Raw genomic sequence first — 20,033 nt, forward strand, 5'->3', positions numbered from 1 at the left:
CAAGTCCAACAAAGAAACACGAAGATGTGGCAGGTACTCGATTGCTTTAGTCTGCAGAGACTGTTGTCTCCTCTCTGACCTCTGACCCTGCAAGGGCAGTATAGCCATAGACACCCCCCACCCCCAGAATCAGAAGCTAACAAGGCAATGGGTAACAAAGGACAGCACACAGGTTAACCTTATAATCTTGTTTTGTGTGCAGTGATGTGATGTGCATGTGATGTTGTCAAAACAGAGGGTTTCATTCCTCTGAATGTTTACACCACCACCTATCCATCGTCTGGGGATTTCTATATACCTGTACAAGATAGTCGCTAAAACAACAGCGAGAATCGCCACTAACAAACCTACACCTACTGCCTTGGATTGGTTCAAACCTGAACAAACCTACACCCTAAAGAGTTTGAATTGGTTCAAACCTGAGTAAACCTGTACAGTTTGCCCTAAAGATTTTAGATTGGTTCAAACCTGAATAAACCTACTGTACAGTATGCCCTAAAGACTTTAGATTGGTTCAAACCTGAATAAACCTACTGTATGCCCTAAAGAGTTTGGATTGGTTCAAACCTGAACAAACCTACACCCTAAAGACTTTGGATTGGTTCAAACCTGAACAAACCTACACCCTAAAGACTTTGGATTGGTTCAAACCCGAATAAGCCTACACCCTAAAGAGTTTGGATTGGTTCTGCAATGCAGGTTTAAAAAAAAAAAAAAAGAATTGAATTGTTTCCACCTAGTTTTAGCAACGAAAGCTGGGAGAACATCTTGAGTCTGTAGTTTTCTCTTTTAGAGACTGGTGAGTCTAAGATCCCGTTGCTATCACTCTATCAGCACCATGATCTGTAGTGCATGTCAGTGTGCCCAGACTACTGTAGAGTAGAACCTATGAAAATGATCAAAGAGAAACCATCTCTCTGATGCTCCTCCCCATCCCCAACCTGTCTAAACCAGTGTGTGGCGCTTGAAGCTTTATTCAAGTTCTTTGTCAGAGGACAAAACGAGTGAGTGTTATTTGAACGTTCCCTCCTCTCTCCCCCCCCAGGACCACAGTGATGTAGAGAAGCTGCTGGCTCCGTCCAATGTGGACCAGGAGGCGCTCCGGTGTTACGCCCACGACGCAGCCAGCTTCTCCACCGGTCACATGCTGCCGGACCTGGAGTTCGCCCGGGACCCCGCGGGCCGGCCCGACGTGGCCATGTTTGACTTCACCTGCATGCACCGCGCCGAGAACGCCTCGCTGGTCCGGGAGAGGAGGGGCAAGAAGCTGCTGATTGCCTTGGTGGGAGACTGTCTGGTAGAGGTAGGTACTGGCTGGCTGATTGGCTGATTGCTTGGTTGGTTGGCTGGTTGGTAGGTTGGTTGGTTGGTTGGTTGGTTGGCTGGTTGATTGGCTGGTTGGTTGGCTGGCTGGCTGGCTGGCTGGCTGGTTGGTTAGTTGGTTAGTTGGTTGGTTATTTGGTTGATTGGTTGATTGGTTGGTTGGCTGGCTGGTTGGCTGGCTGGCTGGCTGGTTGATTGGTTGTTTGGCTGCCTGGCTGGCTGGCTGGCTGGCTGGTTGGTTGATTGGTTTGTTGGTTGATTGGTTGGTTGGCTGGCTGGCTGGCTGGCTGGTTGATTGGTTGGTTGGTTGGTTGGTTGGCTGGCTGGCTGGCTGGTTGGTTGGTTGATTGGTTGGTTGGCTGGCTGGTTGGTTGGTTGATTGGTTGGCTGGCTGGCTGGCTGGCTGGCTGGCTGGCTGGCTGGCTGGCTGGCTGGCTGACTGGCTGGCTGGTTGGCTGACTGGCTGGCTGGTTGATTGGTTGTTGGCTGGCTGGCTGGCCGGCTGTTTTGATGCCTCTCGATGTGATAACATGTTTTTTTTACTCATATCCATTTTCATACACCCTCACACCGGTACTGTGTGTGTCAGCCTTTCTGGCCCTTAGGGACAGGGATCGCCCGGGGCTTCCTGGCCTCCTTCGACACGGCCTGGATGGTGAGGAGCTGGGGTCTGGGCAAGCAGCCTCTGGACGTCCTGGCTGAAAGGTACCGTACATCACCCCACTGAGCAAAGACACGTCTAAAAGACGTCTTTTAGATGTCTTTTTTGTCTTTTTCGGACGTCCAAAGACATCCAATTAGAAGCCAGAATGAATGTTTTTTTTTAACGTTCAGATATTGAACCCGTTTTGCACGTCCACAGACGTCAGGGGTCCAAGCCAGACGTTTGAATATTGAGGGGTCCAGTAGACGTACAAACGGGGTTCTGGACCGACGGACGTTATTAAGACATGATCTGAACGTCTCCCTGACGTTGCGTGTTTGCTGGGACTGATACAGCAAATTATTATTTTGTTTTTTTACTTGCCATTATTTAAGCAGATAATCCCTTTGAGACAGGGATGTATTTCGTAAGGGAGCTCTGTGTACAACAACACTCACAATAAAAGTACAGTACAAAATACATCAAAATACAAATAATTTGCTACTCTCTAGCTCTGTCCCTGAAGGTGTGTGTCCTTGTGAATCTCCAGGGAGAGTATCTACCAGCTCCTGTCCCAGACCACCCCAGAGAACACGGGTAGAAACTACAGCGCCTTCAGCATCGACCCCGCCACTCGCTACCGGCACATCAACCTGTCGTCTATAAAGACCAACCAGGTCAGCAGCAGGTCATCCTGTGTAATTGACCGCTACAGAATCATAGTATAATAGATATTGAGTAATCACAATCAAATCAGCGCTGCTCAGACATTTTAGTAAATATTATATATTCGGGCCATAGAGTGTGTGCTGTTTTGAGTGGTGAGCAGGGTTTTTCATGTCCACACTGGAGAGTGATTGATTAAAAGGCTTTGGAGAGTTTTCCCCTCATACTGGGATGGATTAAACCGCCCTCGGACCCGGCTTTTTGGCGAGCAGTACACAGCTTCCTGTGGTCCGACCTCATTGTGAGTACCGCTCCTTGATCGTGAACGTTAACACGGATCTGTGCCTCCATCCATCTCTCTCAAGGTGCAACATCTGTACGATGTTAAAGATTCTCGCAAATCCGTTCTGCTCAGCAAGAAGCAGAACAACACGTGGTCTGTGATGCGCCAAGGTCAGTGTCCCGCCCCCGGCGCCGGAGCCAGCGTGGTCACCTTCTGTCATCAGGCTGCTATGACGCAACACCAGATACCAGACTGATGGACTGTGATGATAATGCTGTTTCTATGGCGAGGCCTGTAGTAGTAGTAGTATTAATTTATTTCAGTCTTTAGAAATTTCCACACATAGACATTGAATGTAAATGCATAGGAATAAGACTGAAAAGGTGTAGACTGAAGCCATAGCTTATAAGCCTGCCCTTTTTACATTCAATCATAATACTGTATAAAACAGTATAATATTTAAACAGTAGCAAAACATAGACAAAACAAAAAGTTCTTGAAATTTTCAAGCATTATATTATTCCATAGATTATAGTAAAGTTTTATAATTATTTATCACATTATATTTAAACTTTTTCTTAAATGTACAAATTGAGCTGTCTGAGGGAACTGCTTCTTGTGTCCCGGGGCAGAGTCATCAGGACGGTACGAGGAGCTGTTGACATGGTGTCAGGAGCACACCTCCGGAGACAAGAGGGTGAGCGTGAAGGACCTGACCCAGTCCTGGAGGTCCGGCCTGGCTCTGTGCGCCCTCATTCACCACTTCAGACCACACCTCCTGTGAGTATCTGAGCTCGTCTGAGCTTGTCTGAACGCAAACTCTGAGGGGACGAATGAGAACAGATTGAATCCATTCTTTCCAATATTAAGAGGCAATTTCTACAGTTTACATTCTAAACTTGACCTTAATCTCAACTTCCATCACAGCTTCACGTCAGTTGCTGTCCGTCCAATTAGGGCTCTGTTTAATAGAGATTGTAGTAGAGTAACTGTTAGTGTTCCTGTTCCTCAGTGACCTGTCGTCCCTGGATGAGTCCAACATCGTCCACAACAACCAGCTGGCCTTCAGCCTTCTGGAGAGCGAGCTGGGCATCACCCCCGTCATGTCCGCCAGCGACATGGCCACCCGTGGTCAGATAGACAAGCTGTCCATGGTCCTCTACCTCAGCCAGGTTCATGACGCCTTCTCCAAGAGATCGCCCTCTGAAGGTAAGACTAACAGCGGCGTTGGTGTTGGCATGGCAACGCCCGTCTCCATGGCCTCTTGGCGGCGTAATGGCATGCGGGTGACCTCACACTCGTTGAGCGGACATTGCCATCAGAATTGATAAAACCCTAAGAATAACTCAACCTGCCCATGTGAGAGGAACGTCTTTTAACAGACTTTAACTCAAGACTCAACACAGACCGGCAGACAGTGTGCACGGGGAAGACTGCGACAGGCAGACAGACTGGAAGACGAAGACAGGGACAGACTTGTGACTAGTCGTAATATTTTACAACATACTGTAGATCAGATGACTTTTATTGAGGTAGTTCGATCATGTGGGATAGATTAGAGAGTGCGTGACGAGGTCATACTCTATACTGTATGTGTCCAGCCATAATGAAGTTAGTCAGGCCCTTAGGTTGGGAGTCTGTGGGGACATCGAGGGGGGCGGTCGAGATGGAGCGGACTTCCCTGGGGAGCATGGTCAGGGGCATATCAGAATATGGGCTCTGAATCATGTGATATCAACAGTCATCTGAATGTCATTATGTCTCCAAGCAACATATACAAGAAACCAGAGGTGGGACCAATACCCACAATGCACCAAACCCCTATACTAACCTATGAGAATCCTCAAATTTAGAACAAGCACAAAAAGACTAAACTCCTCAAGCTCTAAACTCTGTGGTTTTGGAAAGTAGACGGTTCCCTGAATAAAACAGACTATATTGAGATATTTTTTGTACAAAGCAGTCTTGGTAATGGTAAAAGTAACTGTGGCAAGCACCCCTAGTTGAGGGGTAAATGTGTGACGGGCAGACGAACGAACGAACTGTAGCGAACGGGGGAGTAGGTCTGAAGTCCTCTATTAAAGATCTAAAGTTGTCTCATTTCTGTTTGAACAGACTGGAATCCACACATGTTTATATTGTATAGTACAGTAGGCTATAGTCTGTGTATTACAGGCACTTCCTCTCTGGAGGGTAACTGAAATGTGTTTAACTGAGACATATAGAGTAGCAAAGATAAGGTTATTTTGTAGTTAGGGATGAATTATACTTCATTGTATGTGGTATACGCCTGGATATCAGTCTGGTATAGTATTCCAGATTCAAGATAAGATGAGCCTTTTTCAATTGTTGTGGTTCTTGTTGTTGAAAGCGAAGCAGCTCAATCTAGCGTAAGTCGGTCAGTGCACAGCTTCAGTCACCTATTTCTAAAGGGGTCAGGTGTTTTTCCCCTCACTGACGTGCGTTTGGTGTTGATAAGGGAAAGTGTTGGCATTGTCTCTTTAACAGCATTACCCAGAATGCCTCTGGTGCTAGTCGCTGGGGCTGTGCTCATAGTCAGCCCTGATTGGCTGCTGTGCTCCCCTGCTCTTGCTTAGCCAAGCAGCAGCAGGCAAAGCAAACAGCTACGATGAGGACATGGCTAAAGGGGCTTGGGTGGGACTAGCCTCACCTAAAACAGATCTACTATTACTGCTGTAAAGGAGGCTTTTCCAGTGCTGTTTTTAAAAGGAATACTTCTGTAAAACACAATAGCTTTGTTGCATGGTTTGGGGGCGGAGAGGGGGGGGGTAGTATAGATCTGGTAGCATTTGAAGCTGGCTGAAGTGAAGGTGGGTGTGCTCGTCCGCTGTGATGATGCTTCTAGGCTCTGCTCTGCTGGCAGATGTGCTCACGGCAGGGGGGGAGCACAGTGGCGCGGGGGCTGTAACCTCATCCGAGCGCTGGAGACGCGGACGACCCTGAGGGATGATGCTCAGGGGATGATGCTCAGCTGAGTTTTCAAGGGGATCGATGCTGCTGCTGTTGCAAGTTGCATTGAATGACATGTTCTGGGGGAGAATTCATGCCGTTACTGTAGATGCTATGTGGCGAATAGGGGGACGGTTAAAAGGCTGTCAGTATGTGGAGAATGAAAATCCGTTTGGAGAAGATAGCACGAGACTGAGAGGGTTTTCCTTAGATTTGAAATAAGGCTCTCAGATGCCCCCAAAAGACTGAAAGGGGTGTTAAGTTATACAGTTAACACGGGTAAACTGAGCCTGGTTTGTGTGTGTGTGTGTGTGTTTGTCCGTGCTGCAGAACCTCACGGCGCCCTCCTGACGCCGTACAAGCCGAGCTCTCTTTTCGGGACCCAGGCTGCCGTGTTCTTCCTCAGCAAGCTGAAGCACAACTCCCTGCAGAGACGCAAGGTGAGCCCAGACCAGACCATGACGGTTCTAGAATAGATCTAGACTCACGGTGAGACCAGACCAGACCATGGAGGTACTAGAATAGATCTAGACACAGACCAGACCAGACCATGGATGTACTAGAATAGATCTAGAAACAGCCCAGACCAGACCATGAAGGTTCTAGAATAGATCTAGACACAGACCAGACCAGACCATGAAGGTTCTAGAATAGATCTAGACACAGACCAGACCAGACCATGGAGGTACTAGAATAGATCTAGACACAGACCAGACCAGACCATGAAGGTTCTAAAATAGATCTAGACACAGACCAGACCAGACCATGGAGGTACTAGAATAGATCTAGACACAGACCAGACCAGACCATGAAGGTACTAGAATAGATCTAGACACTGTGTGTGTGTGTGTGTGTGTGTGTGTGTGTGTGTGTGTGTGTGTGTATGTGTGTCTGTGTGTGTGTGTTTGTGTGTGTGTGTGTGTGTGTGTGTGTGTGTGTGTGTGTGTGTGTGTGTGTGTGTGTGTGTGTGTGTGTGTGTGTACTGAAACATTGGCCTTGGATGCAGAGGCACTCGCAGTACCTCATGTTATACAGTATTCACTGGCCTGTCTCCATTTTCATTGGGACTTGTGTTACTTTCATACTGTGGAAAATGTAGCAACTTCATTATGGTGACAAATGTTCTTTTTTTCTCTAAAGGGACCACTTATGTTGTCATTTGATGGCCTTTCCCAGTGTTTTTGCTCCATAAATCAGAATCCACAACCGTTTATTGCCATACAGTTTTACAACGCTAGTTTAATTTATTGAAGGCAACGACTGTATCATTGCTCATTTATAAGTCCTCTGTCATTCAGCTGGTTTCTGATTTCTTCTACACAGGATAAACTGTCTCTCAAGAGAGAAGCGAAGCAGCGAGAGATGGGAGATGAGGAGAATGTAAGTGTCGTGTTTAGACTGCAGATTCTAGTCTCATGCTGATGTGACCTTTTGTTGTTTTGATGGGTGCTCGTTACCGCTGGAGGAGACGCCATGCTGCACTACTGAATAGGGCTGGGTATCGAGTCGAATTTCAAGAATCGATTCGATTCCGATTCACAAAGTTCAGAATCGATTATCACAATTCGATTCGATTCAATATTGATTCGGTTAGTGTTACTACAACCTGTTTTTTTTTAGCTGTAACCTTAATTACCTGACTGCCAAGTTATGCAACACATCAATACTAGGGCTGAGTATCAATACTGATTTCCAAAAGTGAATGAATGAATGAATCATTGAATGAATTAATGAACTATTCATACCTTCATTTATTCATTCATTCATTAAATAAAAGATCGATTTTGGGATTCATGAATCGATTCTGAATCATTTGATTCAGAATCGATGAATCGATTTTTTAAACCCAGCCCTACTACTGAATAAAGACACTAACGAGAGCTCATCTGTCCTGCTGTCCCGACCCCCAGCCTGCGGTCGCCCTCTCAGCCCCTGAGGTGAAGCCTAGACCGGACCCCGACCCCGGTCCCGGCGGCGAGCAGAGTCCCGGCGGTGAGCAGAGTCCCGTTGGCGAGCAGAGTCCTGGTCCACACAGAGGGGTGCTGCCGGCGGGTAGCAGTGAGGAGTGTTACTTCTGTGGCCAGAGGGTCTATGTTCTGGAGAGGATCAGCGCCGAGGGCAAGTTCTTCCACCGGAGCTGCTTCACCTGCCACCGATGTAGCGGCACCCTCCGACTGGGGGGCTACACCTTCAGCCAGACCACCGGTGAGCACCGCGTACCCCCCTCCATCCAGCTAGGCCTCATCCCTCTTTGGAGTAGAGTTGGGGGCAGCTGTGGCTCAGTGGTAGAGCGGGTCATCCAATGATCGTAGGGTCGGCGGTTCGAATCCCGCCTCCTCCTGTCCATATGTCGAAGTGTCCTTGGGCAAGACACTGAACCCCAAATTGCTCCCAATGAGCAGGCTAGCACCTTGCATGGCGCAGCTGCCGCCATTGGTGTGTGAATGGGTGAATGAGAGGCCATTGGTGTGTGAATGGGTGAATGAGAGGCCGTTGTAAAGTGCTTTGGATAAAAGCGCTATATAAGTGCAGTCCATTTACAGTTGGAGCTTTTCCAGTTTGGAGTCCTTTTTTTACTGAATTCCATTAGTGGTAATTGTTGGTTCCACAACACCACGTGTCTTGCTCTCTGAGATGAGTCTATGACTAACAGTTATTGTGCTTGAGCATCTCTAATAAACATACCCAAAAAACATTCTACAACATGTAGAATAGCCTACTTGCATGTCTATTTCAACAGCTGTAGAACCTGTAGTAATGTAGAATGTATTCTACACTATGAGGCGGAAACCTGCTTTTCCTGGGATAAATGGAGCATCGTTTAATTTATTTATCAGGGATATAAATAATCCATATAGCATTGGCTTACCCTTGCAAGAGGGATTGTAGTTGAGGCAGGAAATATAAAAGGGTTGTCATGGCATTCATCTCAATGTGCCGGTTCCACACTGCAAGCTTTGATGTTCTCTCTGTTCTCCTCAGGGATGTTCTACTGCGAGCTGCACTCTGAGGATCTGGAGTTGGGGAACGGGATGGAACCTGGTTCCACTCAGGTGGGTCAGAACAGCACACACCCTTCTAGCGCCCGAGCCCAGGTTTACCTTCTGTCTGATACATGTTCCTGTTGAAGCATCTCATTTAATACACTCGCAGTGTACATGATGTAAAGTCATAAGACTAAATGTGTGATTGAGTAGCTTACTGTTTACCTTTGTAGAGGATTAAAGACACGTGCTGAAGGTTAGTTTAGAACAGGGCTTTGCGCTGACAGTGTTCATTTTTAAAGAGTGAAACATTTCAAGAAAGATTTGGTTAATAGTGTTGGTCTCTCCCTCAGGGTGTCTGTGGAGAAGGTGAGGAGGTGGAGGCAGAGAACGGTCTCTCCAGTGAGGACCACACCTCTTCTCCCTCAGATGAGGAGTTTGAACACACGCTGGACTCTGCTCCCTGGCGACCCCCTGAGCCCCGGAACCCTGAGGAACAGGGGAACCCAGATGAGTCTCGGACCTTGGATCAGAACCCTGAGGAACAGGGGAACCCTAATGGGGAACCCCAGGAGTCTCGCCCTAAGCCCCCCCAGCCGATCCCAGACTCTGACTGCCGGGGGAGGCTGAGGCCAGGCGAGGGGGGTGAAAGGGGTGTGGCGTGGTGTGCGGAGGCCCCCTCAGAGCCCCACCCTGTCCCCGCGCCCCGCCCCTCCCGCTACCCGTGCCCCAGGCCGCAGCCCTGCCCTCCAGTACCCAAACCTCGCACCATCCACCTCTTCGCCCCCGGGTCCCCCTCCCCCTCCTCCCCCCCTGAGAGCCACGTGTCCCCGGCCGCCGGTCAGGGGATCGGGGCCCCCGGCGCGGCCGACCCCGACTCCAGGCCCAAGCAGTTTCTACGGAAGCTGCAGCTGAGCGCAGAGGAAAAGGACCAGCTGGTCAACCTGAGCTTCAGCCAGGACTCCGACTCCGAGACCCCCGGGGGCTCCTCCTCCTGCTCCTCTTCCTCGGCCGCGGCGGGCCCCGGACGCCCCGGCCCCCCGGACGGCCAGGAGGAGGAGGGCTACTGGAGCGGGGGCCCCGCCGGACACATCCGGGAGAACAGGAACCGGCGCTGCTTCAGGAGGAAGGAGGAGCCGGCGGGCCAGAACCGGCCCGCCAAGGTCCGCTCCAAGTTCTCCCCCTGGAACCTGTCGTCCCCCAGGCTGGGTCGAGACCAGCGCCTCAGCATCCTGGTCCGTCGCCCCGGGAGACCAGGTAGATAAATACCCCTGTCCTGCATGGCTGGACTCAGGCTGCATACAAACTACTTCTAGTGTATATATGTTTTTTATACATATAGTTTGTATATATGGTTTTTATATATATAGTTTTGCACGGTATGAATGTGACATGTGGCGTGTGGATGGTCCTGACTATCTTATCGGTCGTATTATTGCGACATTGATAATGAATAATGACTTATTTCTTTCCGTCTCCGTAGAAACCACTGTGTACAGTCACAAAGTATCAGAGGAAGATGGTGCTGATGGGGATGATGATGATGATGACGAGGACGAGGATGATCTGTTCGGGCTTGAGGACATTGACCTGTTTGATGAGAAGGTAGGCGAGCGGGGGGCGTATGTCCGGCAGGTTTAGACCATCGGGTCACGGTGTTTCGGCTAGCCGCCCCCTCACTCTTCCGTGTGTGGTTCCAGTCTGTGCCTGCCGACCCTCTGGAGGCCGAGAAGCTGGACCTGATGAAGATGAGGACCCTGGAGAGACGAGCCAAGATGAGCGAGATGCAGCGCTTCACCAAGGCCCAGGTCAGTCCACTGCTCTCAAATCAGTTCCCGAAGCCTCGGCGAAGTCCACCGCGTACCGTTCTGCTGATCTCAGGCAGGTCTGCATAACGGCGGGGGTGAGGAGGGTAGAGTATGTAGGCTTGGAGGCCGGCGGTGCTTCTGTAACACGTCTCTCCTGCCTACGGTCCCTCTAGACCATCCAGAGACGTCTGGAGGAGATCGAGGTGACCTTTAAGGAGCTGGAGGAGAAGGGGGTGGTGCTGGAGAGGACTCTCCGAGGAGAAGCAGGTGAGATCTCCCAGGAGCCTCGTCTCCTAACACCGGCCCACGGTCATCACTGGACACGCTGTAGAGAACGTTACACTGAGAACACTATTGGTGCTCTGATCAGGTAGCCTTTGCGCGTCTCATGAAATGACAGACAAAAACCTTGAGATTTGAAAACGGATGAAATGGAGCAAGTAATGCATTTTCTCTTGAAAAAATCAGTGTCACCTGTACTATATCAATTCTACAATATATCTCTCTCTCACACACACACACACACACACACACACACACACACACTGTAAAGCTTTGATTGATTGATTGTTTCTCCTCAGGTGGTGCTGGATCTCCTGAGATGATTGAACAGTGGATCCAGCTGGTTCAGCAGAAGAACGCTCTGGTCTCTGAGGAGTCGGACCTCATGTTGGCGTGAGTACACTACAGATCTCAACTTCACTCACAAGGATCCTAATTAGCCTCTAGGGACCAAGCAGCAGACTCCCCTAGGCAGTGTGGTTATTGTTAGCTATAACCAATCCATTCAGTGACTCCATTTCTCTCAGCATAACCATTCCTCTGTTTGGCCCCATTGCCTCTTAATGGACTGTAGATATTCCCCTAAGTTCACATGTCTGTGGGAGGCTCAGACAGGCCTCCAGAGAGAGACAGGCCTCAAGAGACAGACAGGCCTCTCAGAGAGAGATAGGCCTCCCAGAGACAGACAGGCCTCCCAGAGACAGACAGGCCTCCAGAGAGAGACAGGCCTCCCAGAGAGAGACAGGCCTCCCAGAGAGAGACAGGCCTCCCAGAGACAGACAGACCTCCCAGAGACAGACAGGCCCCCAGAGACAGACAGGCCTCCCAGAGACAGACAGCCCCCCCAGAGACAGACAGGCCTCCAGAGACAGACAGGCCTCCAGAGAGAGACAGGCCTCCAGAGACAGACAGGCCTCCAAAGACAGACAGGCCTCCAGAGAGAGACAGGCCTCCAGAGAGAGACAGGCCTCCAGAGACAGACAGACCTCCAGAGACAGACAGGCCTCCAGAGAGAGACAGGCCTCTCAGAGAGAGACAGGCCTCCCGAGAGAGACAGGCCTCCCAGAGAGAGACAGGCCTCCAGAGAGAGACAGACCTCCCACAGAGAGACAGGCCTCTCAGAGACAGACAGGCCCCCCAGAGAGAGACAGGTCTCCAGAGGCTGGGTCAGCCTGCTCTGCCAGAGTCAAGCGCCACAAAACCTGGGCAGAGGGGCGGAGCCAGCGCCTTAGCCTACCTTTCAAATCCAGCTGCATTTGAACATTATTTCTTCAGGAGCGTATAGATAGGACTACATTTAAAATTCATTTAGGAAATACACTTCCGTGTCCAAGTAAATCACACTGTCAGATATGCCCACAGCTCGTTAGAGTGCAGGACTCGCTAGAAATACTTGAAAAGTGGAAATCAGAGACCAATCAGAGGCCAAATCAGCCTCTCTGCACAGCCCACTATCCACGAGGACCAATCAGCATTTGGTTGAACTCCGACCAGATTCTCATTGGTGTCCACGAATATCATAGCTTGGCCTCAGAAGGTTGTTGCCGTAGCAAGGGCTTCTGGGAGCTCAGAACAGCCGTGCTCAGCTGGGGTCCGTCTCCCTCCTGCAGGTCCAGACAGCTGGAGCTGGAGGACAAGCAGAGCATGCTGGAGATGGAGCTCAGGAAACACATGGAGCTCAGCGGTATGTACTCAACCTTAACACTCAACCTTAACACGTTTAGCTCAGCGGTATGTACACACAACCTTAACACGTGGAGCTGAGTGTTATGTTCATTCAGCTTTAACACGTGGAGCTCAGCGGTATGTACTCAACCTTAACACTCAACCTTAACACGTTTAGCTCAGCAGTATGTACACTCAACCTTAACACGTTTAGCTCAGCGGTATGTACACACAGCCTTAACACGTGGAGCTGAGTGTTATGTACATTCAGCTTTAACACGTGGAGCTCAGCGGTATGTACACTCAACCTAAACACATGGAGCTCAGCGGTATGTACACACAACCTTAACACGTTTAGCTCAGTGTTATGTACACTCAGCTTTAACAGGTGAGCTCCCCCAAAAAATGTTGAGGTCACACTGAATTTCCTGCATTCTGGTGAATTTTTATGCACCAATTTGAGACTTTTTTGCATCAGTTTACGGTGGAAATTTGTTTATTTAAAAGAAAACTTTTAATTCAGGCACCAGATGACAATTAAAAATATAATGGAATGCATTAAGGCTCTAAGGCATTTTGTATTGCTTTCAAATATTTATTCTCCTATAGCCCACCTTTCTCATTGAATATTCTCCCTGATGAGTCAACAGCCTAGGTAGGCCTATGAATCGTAGCCAGCTAGCTAGCCAGCCAGCTTGGCCATATAGGCTAAAGTTAGGGCAATGTTACCAGTTTGTTAGCTAACTATTGCTAACCTGCATAAAGTTACTAGCTTATGTAAATCTCAGCCAGTCGCAAACCATCAAACCTGCCATACAAAAACGTTTTTGGAAGCCAGATTTTTCTTTAGGAAGCTGAGACATATGCTCCACACCGACACTCCTCACTCGCAATTCACTGCTAGCAAGTCCCGTTCGCGTCACCATTTCATGTAAATAGAGGGGGGGGCAATTGGCTCTCTGGATGTTTACTTTTTGCCAAAAACAAGAAAAGAAAAATAAACCGTTAGTTTTATCAGTACATTGTAAAATAACTTCCATTAAAGATGATGATATTGAAAAAAGTGTTCTAATATTTATTTTATTATAATATTATTAGGGTTCTAATATTTTTTTTAGGGCCCCTGTCAGTCACAGGCCCTAACTCCCTCGTACGGCGCCACTGATTGTGTGTGTATGTGTGTGTGTGTGTGTGTCAGACTCTGAGAAGACAGAGGAGCAGCGTGTGGAGGAGGAGCAGGCGCTGCAGCAGCTGCTGGGGGTGGTGGACATGAGGAACTCTTTGGTGGCGTTCCTGGAGGAGAGGAGGCTGAAGGAGCTGGAGGAGGAGCAGCACATGGTCACGCTGATGGAGACCAAGAGACAGACAGCCACAGGAGCACAGGTGCACTGGGCGTGAGGGTCACGCTCGTGCACAGACACACGCATGCACACACACACGCACACACACAAGGGATGTCACAAGAAGCGATACTTCGGTACCAGTCGATGCCAAAATTCTGAAAATGTGATGGTACTCGTTTTTTTCCAGTACCGTAGGTACCAGGGATGCAATTATTTTCCGATTTCATTAATCTATTTTGTACCACTATAAACTAGAGTACTGATGGTAACTTACTGTACCAAAATGAACCAAAAAGGATTAAAAAAAAAGTTTTTGGCAGTTTGGCTAGTGCTACTCAGTTCAATAGTGATGGGCGAAAATGAACGAACAAATCTTTTTGAACGACTCTTTTTAGTATCCGATACATACCGAACAGTCTGTCGAGCATCCGAGTCTACTGCCCTCCTCTAGCCTGGTAAACCAGACTCATCGCGAAAAAACAAAAACGTTTCAAAACGTTTTTTTTGCGATGAGTCTAGTTTACCCGGCTATCCCACCCCTTTTCTCCCTCGACAATGGAGACATACAGGTTATGCTCACACCAGTTGCAGCTTTGACAGAATTGACACAAACAATAGTGTGTAGGTTGCTGTGGAATCAGCTGCTGTGTAGTGTGAGGTGAGTGTGTATGCGTTCTCAGTGTGTGTGGCAGAGTAAACGGTTGAACTATCTCCTGTATCGAACTGGATAATTGCTTGCTTTATAAACATAGCACACACAGCAAATCGAGGTAAAGTGACAAACATTTTATCATCATTGTAAATACACATTGACTGGTAATGCATGCATTCTTTGCACTGGAGAGCAAGTTTTGTGGGGTCATCTGTCAAAGGTGCGTGTCCTGGGCTGACGCTGGCAAAAGTAGCAAAAGTTATTAATATTATGCCATTATAGCCTATGTCTAATATGGAGAGATTGAATAGCATCTCTACATTGACTCAATGTAGGCTTATGTTCCATGCATAAACAAACAAAACTCAATAACTGTTATTTGTTAAATATTGCTAAATAAATAATACTGTAATATTATTTTAAAACTACATATTTCCAGAATACTATGCTCACTGAGACAAAAAGCAAGTTAATTAGTGAAATTGAAGATTTTTAACATGTTGCAACCGTCCCTATATAGTGTTGCTACTGTCGCAACATCTAACTTCTTCCATTCAAATAAATATTGCAAATGATATGTCATATGTTACCATCTTTAAATGGTATAGGTAATTAACAGACAGATGTAAGTTTAAAATGCTTGGTCTAGTCCAAATAGTCTCTGAGTAACTGAAAGAAATACAAAAAGTGTTACAACCGTCCCCAGTCTCCGTATACCTATTGGTATCGACTACTACATTTTTGGTATCGTGACATCCCTAGCACACACACACACACACACACACACACACACACACACTTGGGACACTTCAACACACATACTGTACATGTATTAAGAAGAAAATTGCTGCTCACAAACCCAGAAGATGTTATCCTACAGAACATTTGCGAAGCCAAAGATGTGCAGTCAAAGGTATTTCTCCCAAGTATGCATTTGATGTCCCAGACCTGAGAGTCCCCAGAGGGGAAATCAGACATCATCTGACTCTAAGAGATACTAAACGCTGGGACATCGTCCTGGACTAGACGCTGGGACATCGTCCTGGACTAGACGCTGGGAAATCGTCCTTAGAGAGACTAGACGCTGGGACATTGTCCTGGACTAGACGCTGGGACATCGTCCTGGACTAAACGCTGGGACATTGTCCTGGACTAGACGCTGGGACATCGTCCTGGACTAAACGCTGGGACATTGTCCTGGACTAAACGCTGGGATATTGTCCTCGACTAAACACTGGGACATCGTCCTGGACTAGACGCTGGGACATCGTCCTTAGAGAGACTAGACGCTGGACATCTGAGGCTCGTTGACTGGACACATCCAGAGGACTGAGGGCGGACCTGCAGACAGCTGCTCTCCCCCAGCCCACTGGAAACCAGCTGACCCTACAGCCACCGCCACCCAGGACCAGCCCCCGGGTCAGAGAGCGGTCACCTGGAGACCAGCTGACCCTACAGCCACCGCCACCCAGGACCAGCCCCCGGGTCAGAGAGCGGTCACCTGGAGACCAGCTGACCCTACAGCCACCGCCACCCAGGACCAGCCCCCGGGTCAGAGAGCGGTCACCTGGAGACCAGCTGACCCTACAGCCACCGCCACCCAGGACCAGCCCCCGGGTCAGACAGCGATCACCTGGAGCCTGGTTCTTAACACAGGGGGTGTTTGAAATGGATCCATGTTTATTTTCTTGTGTTAGCTTGAATTAGTGTACACGCACAACACGTACAGACACATACAGTCCATTTTGCAATTCTATGTTGAATATTTGTCAACTGTAAAAGTCTCTGTTTAGTATGACAACTATGTGGCTCTGAGAAATATTATGTTTGGATAAAAGCATATGAGATTATTGATATTAGATTAAAAGTATCATTATTACTACTAGTATTGCTATTGTCATTATTATTATTTAAGGGTTTCATTTTGTTAGCACAGAGTTGTTCCCCGTACTTTGTGTTTGCTTGCATGCTACATTGATAGCTACTACTATCTCAGGGGTAAACCATACACTCCTCCAGGAACCAGTGCTGGGTTTGTCACCCACCCAAAACACAGTCGACTGGCTTCAGTAAAGGTGTGGTAACGGCGCCATCTTGGCTTCCTTTGGATGTGCTACTGAATGGAAGGGAAGCAGACTGGGGTGACAGGGTTCTCAATCTGCTGTAGCATATTATTACTATTATTATTATTGTTATTACAGCCATTCTTCATTTCACTTTTGCAAATCTCCATGTGTTGACAGTATACCCAAGTACAAAGTTTAATTGTGAGTGAGATGCAGACTTATGTACAGTATCTATTGTTCAACGCTGCCATGTTTGTCCTGTCAGGACTTCACAGTATATCAAATAAAGTTTATGCACTTTCATCCTCTCTCCTGTGCCTCAGTAGAATGATTGAACTGACACGCATATTATTTACTTCTGGCTACACAGTCACCTTTCAGCCCTACTAATATCAGTTTTAGTACGGCATATTTAAAACCTGGTATTGTAATGTTGCTTTGTGTTTCCGTCATCATATTTCACCTGCTTTGGATCCACAGCGTCATGTCAGGTTGTTGTTGCCACTGTTATTCCTAGTCCTCGCCACAAGGGGGCGTACAAACAGCTCTGAGGGGTTACAATCAGCATCTCAAAAAGCCCCAAAATTAAATGTTTTAAACATCTCCAAATGTTTATTCCTCTTATATATTTATTCCTCCTCTTCTTTTGATATTAACATACCAACCTGCATAATTTAATATAGATTCAATAAATCAAGTATTATGTTTTGGGATTGGTAAAAACAAATGGTTAAACTTGCTCGTCGTGGACCGCCAGTGGTGGCTTATACATGATGACTTATATTTGGATGTGGTTCACTTCTCTCCCTCTCTCTCCTCTCTCTCTCTCTCTCTCTCTCTCTCTCTCTCTCTCTCTCCCTCTCTCTCTCCCTCGCCCTCTCCCTCTCTCTCTCTCCTCCCTCTCTCCAGTGAGGTAATGCCCTGCATTTGTACTTCCCATGACAGCTGGGGTTTTATTCCTGTCTCAGATGAATGGCTGTGAGAGAGAACTGGTTTCTCTCTGCCTCTGCAGGAGTTAGTTCCTTTGCAGAGCTGAAACTTGGTTGTTGACCTCGGTTATCTGATAGTTGCTGCACAATTGTCAATCCTGTTAGTGATCTCGGCCAGCATGCATCTCTGTGTCACCGTGTGAAACTGAGCCATGGTGATGCAGGACTATTAGCCTGTTGTCACAGAATAGGATTGGCACGAGATGTTATGTCACCTAGTAGAGCAGCACTCTGGAACAGATCAATTAGGCCAGCTCAGGACCTGCAGAGTCATACACTTCAAGACGTCCACTCTGTTATACAAGACTGGTCCTCTCTGCCACCTCCAGACTCACTCTAGGTACATTCTTTGTTGTCCTTTTTCAAGGAAATTTGGAAGCAAGAACACATGTGCTGTTTCAGTATGATTGAGTGACAGAATATTATCTATGGCTGATAGGCGTACATACAGCTGTTCTTTTGATAGTTCTGGACAAATCATTGCCTGTCTTATGCACTTCCCTATAGGTGATGAAGTAAGACTTATCTGGACATGTACACATATTTAACCATGGTTCTCTGCTTTCTGTCTCCCCACCCCTGCTTTGCGGCACTCTCTATGAGGCTGTTCTGCTAAGTGCTTACTGTGCTTTGTTATGATTCACTTTAATATCATATTAGAGATGACAGGGATAGCTAACACAATGGCCTACCATGTAGGCAACTTCACAGTAACTATTTGTGCACTCTCCTGTTAGTCATGTCTGTCTTCTGAAGTATCTAGCCCATGTTTACTGCTCTGTATATGTTCTTAACCAATAGACAAACATTTTCCAGCAGCTTGCTCGATCATCTTGTTGAGAGAGGTCAGGGAAGAATTTTAGTAGAATGTCAAAGGGATGATGCGTTAAGCAGACCTCACTTCCTGTTTATGTTGATGTTGAGTGGCAGCCATGTTAATTTGCGCCCGCTGACTCACTTGCCTCTCTACGAGCGAGTGACAGGGAGCAAGTCTCTTTTTCTCATGAGTGAAATCTGACACCACTGCTCTCTGTGCTGCCTGCCACTCACAACAATTACAGAGGGGGGGACTGAGGAAGAGACCAACCCTATTATATAGGGCGGTCAGACTCCGCCCGTCAGCCAGAAACAGAGCCAGACACATTTAGGATAAGAGGTTTTGCAAAGACAAACTGACAAAAAATAAGTTCAAACTAAATACGTTCATCATAACAATACTTACTAGTGTGTGCTGTGCTCCATCAGTAGAGCTGTCATTGCCATCACAGTTGACAAAGTCAATATTACAGCCATCAGTATGCATTGCCACGTTGAGGGAATCGTCATTATGAAACAACTGGAAATGTTAATAAGGATTTAAATAAATAAATCTTGCATGTTTGGTATGTACATGATACAGGTACCATGTAAGAGTTTCAGGGTTTCTTGCTCTATCGACTGAGCTAGCTGGGCAGATGAACCTATCAGAGATGAGCATGTGTTGATGCACAGAGCAGCTGGACCTATCAGAGATGAGCATGTGTTGGTGTACAGAGCAGCTGGACCTATCAGAGATGAGAATGCGTTGGTGCACAGAGCAGCTAAACCTATCAGAGATGAGCATGCATTGGTGTACAGAGCAGCTGGACCTATCAGAAATGAGCATGTGTTGGTGCACAGAGCAGCTGGACCTATCAGATATGAGCATGCATTGCTGTACAGGGCAGCACCTTGCAGTGTTTAAAATGACAAGATGGCCGACCTCAAAGGTGGCCCTTTATTTGTTTGTGTACAGATTATGCAACAGATGCGCTGCCCTGTCTGTATTGTCTTACCCTGACCCAGCTGCCCCTGACCTGGCCCTGCTCCTCTCTGTCCTGCCCCACCCTGCTCCTCTCTGTCCATCCCCACCCTGCTCCTCTCTGTCCATCCCCACCCTGCTCCTCTCTGTCCTGCCCCACCCTGCTCCTCTCTGTCCTGCCCCACCCTGCTCCTCTCTGTCCTGCTCCACCCTGCTCCTCTCTGTCCATCCCCACCCTGCTCCTCTCTGTCCTGCTCCACCCTGCTCCTCTCTGTCCACCCCCACCCTGCTCCTCTCTGTCCTGCCCCACCCTGCTCCTCTCTGTCCACCCCCCCCCCCCTGCTCCTCTCTGTCCATCCCCACCCTGCTCCTCTCTGTCCATCCCCACCCTGCTCCTCTCTGTCCATCCCCACCCTGCTCCTCTCTGTCCTGCCCCACCCTGCTCCTCTCTGTCCATCCCCACCCTGCTCCTCTCTGTCCATCCCCACCCTGCTCCTCTCTGTCCATCCCCACCCTGCTCCTCTCTGTCCACCCCCACCCTGCTCCTCTCTGTCCATCCCCACCCTGCTCCTCTCTGTC

The 20,033-nt window shown here is 48.1% G+C and overlaps 1 protein-coding gene across 1 annotated transcript in view; it reads left to right on the forward strand.

Moving 5' to 3' along the window:
• mical1 (microtubule associated monooxygenase, calponin and LIM domain containing 1) overlaps positions 1-14,022 on the forward strand; it is a gene marked incomplete at both ends in the record, with an annotated part of 17,006 nt that extends 2,984 nt beyond the window's left edge. The window contains 17 exons of the mRNA XM_084446186.1: positions 1,046-1,303; positions 1,913-2,028; positions 2,517-2,643; positions 2,998-3,085; positions 3,548-3,695; positions 3,928-4,124; positions 6,216-6,325; positions 7,209-7,265; positions 7,796-8,090; positions 8,868-8,938; positions 9,223-10,126; positions 10,353-10,474; positions 10,576-10,677; positions 10,851-10,944; positions 11,259-11,352; positions 12,570-12,643; positions 13,823-14,022. Of these exons, the coding sequence (XP_084302312.1) occupies positions 1,046-1,303; positions 1,913-2,028; positions 2,517-2,643; positions 2,998-3,085; positions 3,548-3,695; positions 3,928-4,124; positions 6,216-6,325; positions 7,209-7,265; positions 7,796-8,090; positions 8,868-8,938; positions 9,223-10,126; positions 10,353-10,474; positions 10,576-10,677; positions 10,851-10,944; positions 11,259-11,352; positions 12,570-12,643; positions 13,823-14,022 (3,057 nt within the window). The remainder of the gene's footprint in view (positions 1-1,045; positions 1,304-1,912; positions 2,029-2,516; positions 2,644-2,997; positions 3,086-3,547; positions 3,696-3,927; positions 4,125-6,215; positions 6,326-7,208; positions 7,266-7,795; positions 8,091-8,867; positions 8,939-9,222; positions 10,127-10,352; positions 10,475-10,575; positions 10,678-10,850; positions 10,945-11,258; positions 11,353-12,569; positions 12,644-13,822) is intronic.
• Between the last annotated feature and the right edge of the window lie 6,011 nt (positions 14,023-20,033).

The sequence above is a fragment of the Borostomias antarcticus genome, assembly GCF_949987555.1.
Source record: "Borostomias antarcticus genome assembly, chromosome: 11".
Taxonomy (NCBI): domain Eukaryota; kingdom Metazoa; phylum Chordata; class Actinopteri; order Stomiiformes; family Stomiidae; genus Borostomias; species Borostomias antarcticus.